The sequence below is a fragment of the Dysidea avara genome, chromosome 1 (genome assembly GCF_963678975.1).
Source record: "Dysidea avara chromosome 1, odDysAvar1.4, whole genome shotgun sequence".
Classification (NCBI taxonomy): domain Eukaryota; kingdom Metazoa; phylum Porifera; class Demospongiae; order Dictyoceratida; family Dysideidae; genus Dysidea; species Dysidea avara.
This window is the reverse complement of record NC_089272.1, coordinates 17,057,564-17,060,767: the sequence shown is the minus strand read 5'-3', so window position 1 is coordinate 17,060,767 and position 3,204 is coordinate 17,057,564. Positions and strand designations below refer to the sequence as shown.

At 34.1% G+C, this 3,204-nt stretch overlaps 1 protein-coding gene across 1 annotated transcript; it reads left to right on the top strand.

The window, feature by feature from the left end:
- Positions 1 to 256: 256 nt before the first annotated feature.
- Positions 257 to 2,914, top strand: LOC136263146 (muscle, skeletal receptor tyrosine-protein kinase-like). The gene is made up of 4 exons (XM_066057678.1): positions 257 to 368; positions 433 to 723; positions 1,041 to 1,168; positions 2,726 to 2,914. The coding sequence occupies exons 1-4, from the start codon at positions 257 to 259 to the stop codon at positions 2,912 to 2,914; spliced, it is 720 nt and encodes a 239-aa protein (XP_065913750.1).
- Positions 2,915 to 3,204: the final 290 nt, after the last annotated feature.

The window sequence follows — 3,204 nt, the reverse complement described above, 5'->3', positions numbered from 1 at the left end:
TTACGTAACGGTTTTGTGACAATGTATGTAACTAAAGCTGCATCATTTTTAATTATTTGTACCTCCTCCTAAAATCATAAGACCCTTTGAAAACTCTTCTGTTGTAATTCAACAAACTGCTAGTCTGTACTGCCTAGCAGTAAGTTTTGGAGTACTTACTTACAAGTGGAAGAAGATAAATGGGAACAGCCTTTCCTCTAATGCCAGCCAGTCTCTTACCTTTGGAAACTATTCAGGTATTAATCAGGAAACTATCATGTATCAACTGACAATTCCTGTTGTGCAGTTATCAGATGAAGGGTGGTACTGTTGTGTGGCTACTAATGAAGATGGTAGCACTGAAAAATGTATTTGGTTAGATATAATAAGTAAGTGAATCATATATTTTGGCATTCCGTTTTACACCACTGTCATTTTTTACATGGTATGTAGCACCACCAACCATAACCAGTTCACCAATGGACATCACCATTAGAGCAGGCAGTAAATATGTTAATCCGTTACAGTGCTTAGCTACAGGAATGGGTCTCATTTACTACCAGTGGGAGAAATATCAACCATCTGATAGTAGCTGGATAAAACCTTCCAATAGAGTTGTTAATATCACATCACCTAAATTGATATTTGGTGTGATCAGAGAAGATGATGAAGGTGTCTATCATTGTATTGTTTCTAATGATGATGGTAGTGTAGTATCTGTTAATGCTACTATCACTGTGTATGGTGAGTGGAGCGTGTCACTTAATCATCGATAGGCGAATAATCGAAATACTGTAGAAGTTCAGACAGAGAAATGTCTTGGGTAATTCTTTACATAAATTTTTTTGAATGGATTTTTGTATTGTTTGCAAGGTGCTGTAGTAACTAAATAATTTAAGCAGACTATATTTGCGTTAATTATTAAACAAAGTACTATATAGCACAACATTGCATCTTTGATGATTACTGTAACAGTGTAATAACATTTTACCATTAGTTAATCACTGAAGTCAATTTTAGCTTTTTGTATGTTGTAAATTAATGCACTTGATGTAACACAGAACATTCAACTTTAGGTCCACCAACCATCACTTCAGTGAGTAGAGATATAGCTTCAGTTGAAGGCAGTAAAGTTAGCATTATGTGTAATGCTACCAATGATGTTGATGCCTTAGATGAAGTGAAGATAGTTTGGCTATATACGCAAGATATCAAAAGATCTTAAAGAGGAATTTCAACAGGTGGGAATATTTTAATTTACAACAAAACTGATTCATCTATAGACAAGACACACTCAGTACTACTATTTGATCCAGTTAATCACACTGATGAAGTGATGATGGAGAGTATATATGTCGAGCTTTAAACTATCCTGCCTCTTATATATAGTGAAAACATAATTGACATGATTATTAAATGTAAGTACATGCAGTACTTGTATGTAGCATTAGTGCATTAAAACTGTTTTAGTTACATATATCTTTAATGATGTAGGGCTGTATTATACATGTAAAACCAGTATAGTTGACTTGTATACTGTTTGCTAGTGTACCTGCTATCCAATTCAGCAATTACTTATTACATATTCAAGTGTTACTGGACACATATTCATTTGTTTCCCCAGTTGCTTTGTAAATCAGGGGCTATTATGGTTTAGAAATAGCCTATATATTTTTGAGCAATCCTCAAAAATCAAGCTTATCAAAAAATCAAGAGTATGTTTGAGAGAGAGGTGGCTGTTTTATTAGAGTATATCAGTATTTCTTGACTGCTGTATTAGAGTAAGTGACTGCTCTACAGTATTAGAATATCTGAATATTTTCTGCAAAGTTTGATAATAATCCAAGGAATTTTTTTTTAAAAATTACATATGAAATGCAGTAACAATCTGTAATGTGTTCATTTTTTTGTGTCCTTTTTGGCTAGCGCATTGTGCATATTAATTAAAAATCTTGAACATCATTCAGAATGATAGTGATGTTCACATAATGCTTGATGCTTTTGCTAGCCTGTTTTGCTCGAAATTATGCTATATAGCATATTTGGTACAGGAGTGTAACACCCAAATTTTAGTGAAGGAGCTAAGAAGTCCTAGTTGATACAATTTGAACAGTGTGTGGAGCTTACTCAGCACATGATGCATGCTTTTTTTAGAGGACATTCCCCACAATATCCTTTGAATGTAAAATGTATAAAAGTTCTGTAGGCATGAATAACATGTGGGAGTATGGGTGTACCATCTGAATTGTTCTATACTTTGCACTAGTGCATTTTCAGCCTTGATTATGCTTAACCAATACTGAAAAGTTGTCATTAAGAAAAGCTGTTTTTTTGTAATTGTGTGGAAGGAAAAACAAACCTTCAACTTCCATACTACCCATGCAGTATAACAGTACTGTACAATACATGATTGATCACTGTCCTGTTGAAAATAATAATGAGCGGTTAACTGGGAGGATCACAGCATGTTCATGTGGTGTTTGTCTTTTGGTTGTTATATTTACCAACTAGAAACATCTGCATCAATTTTTTTTGGCTAATTAACATTTCACTGAAATTTGGACAAATTATAATATCTCTCATAACCGATGCTGCTCAGAACTAATTAGCTTGCATCATTTCTTCAGTTATACAGATGCTCCAATACTGACCTTACTTCCAAATCATTCTCCTTATTATGTTAAAGTTAATGAAAAAAGCCAAATTGAAATGTTTTGTGGAAGGATTACCTCTTCCTACTGTACAGTGGTTCAGTAATGGTATAGCTGTGTCTAGTGTTGGACAACTTCAAGCTTCAGTGACTGTCCAAACCAGTTATCCACATACTGCAGTGTACACTTGTGTGGGGATGAACAAGTTTGACAAGCAAACCTCTAATGTTTCAGTGATAGTTGGAGGTAGGATTGTAATGTTTGCTGCACCTCTAAGTGTGTAATGTATATTATTGTGGTTAAACTGTACATAAAGCAAAGAACTTGTTATTACATCTGATGTATTGGAGTTCAGCACAAAACCAATAAGTATGAAGAGCAGTACCGTACTTGTACTATAATTTAAATGGCTTGGTAAAAGATTACTTTGAGATATAGAAAACATCAGTAGAGACCATAAAGGCACTATATTTCAAGCAAACATTCTGTATATACAGTACGATCTCACACACTTGAAAATATCAATAAAGTCCAGTTTTAAGTGTCCACAGCATATAGCTTACTGATGATAGAG

Bases quoted from the DNA above. Each gene is read 5' to 3' on its own strand.
- LOC136263146 (XM_066057678.1), top strand. From the start codon at position 257: ATGTATCAACTGACAATTCCTGTTGTGCAGTTATCAGATGAAGGGTGG. The intron at 369-432 runs GTAAGTGAATCA...CATGGTATGTAG, and splicing joins TATTTGGTTAGATATAATAA to CACCACCAACCATAACCAGT. The intron at 1,169-2,725 runs GTTTGGCTATAT...CCTACTGTACAG, and splicing joins CCTTAGATGAAGTGAAGATA to TGGTTCAGTAATGGTATAGC.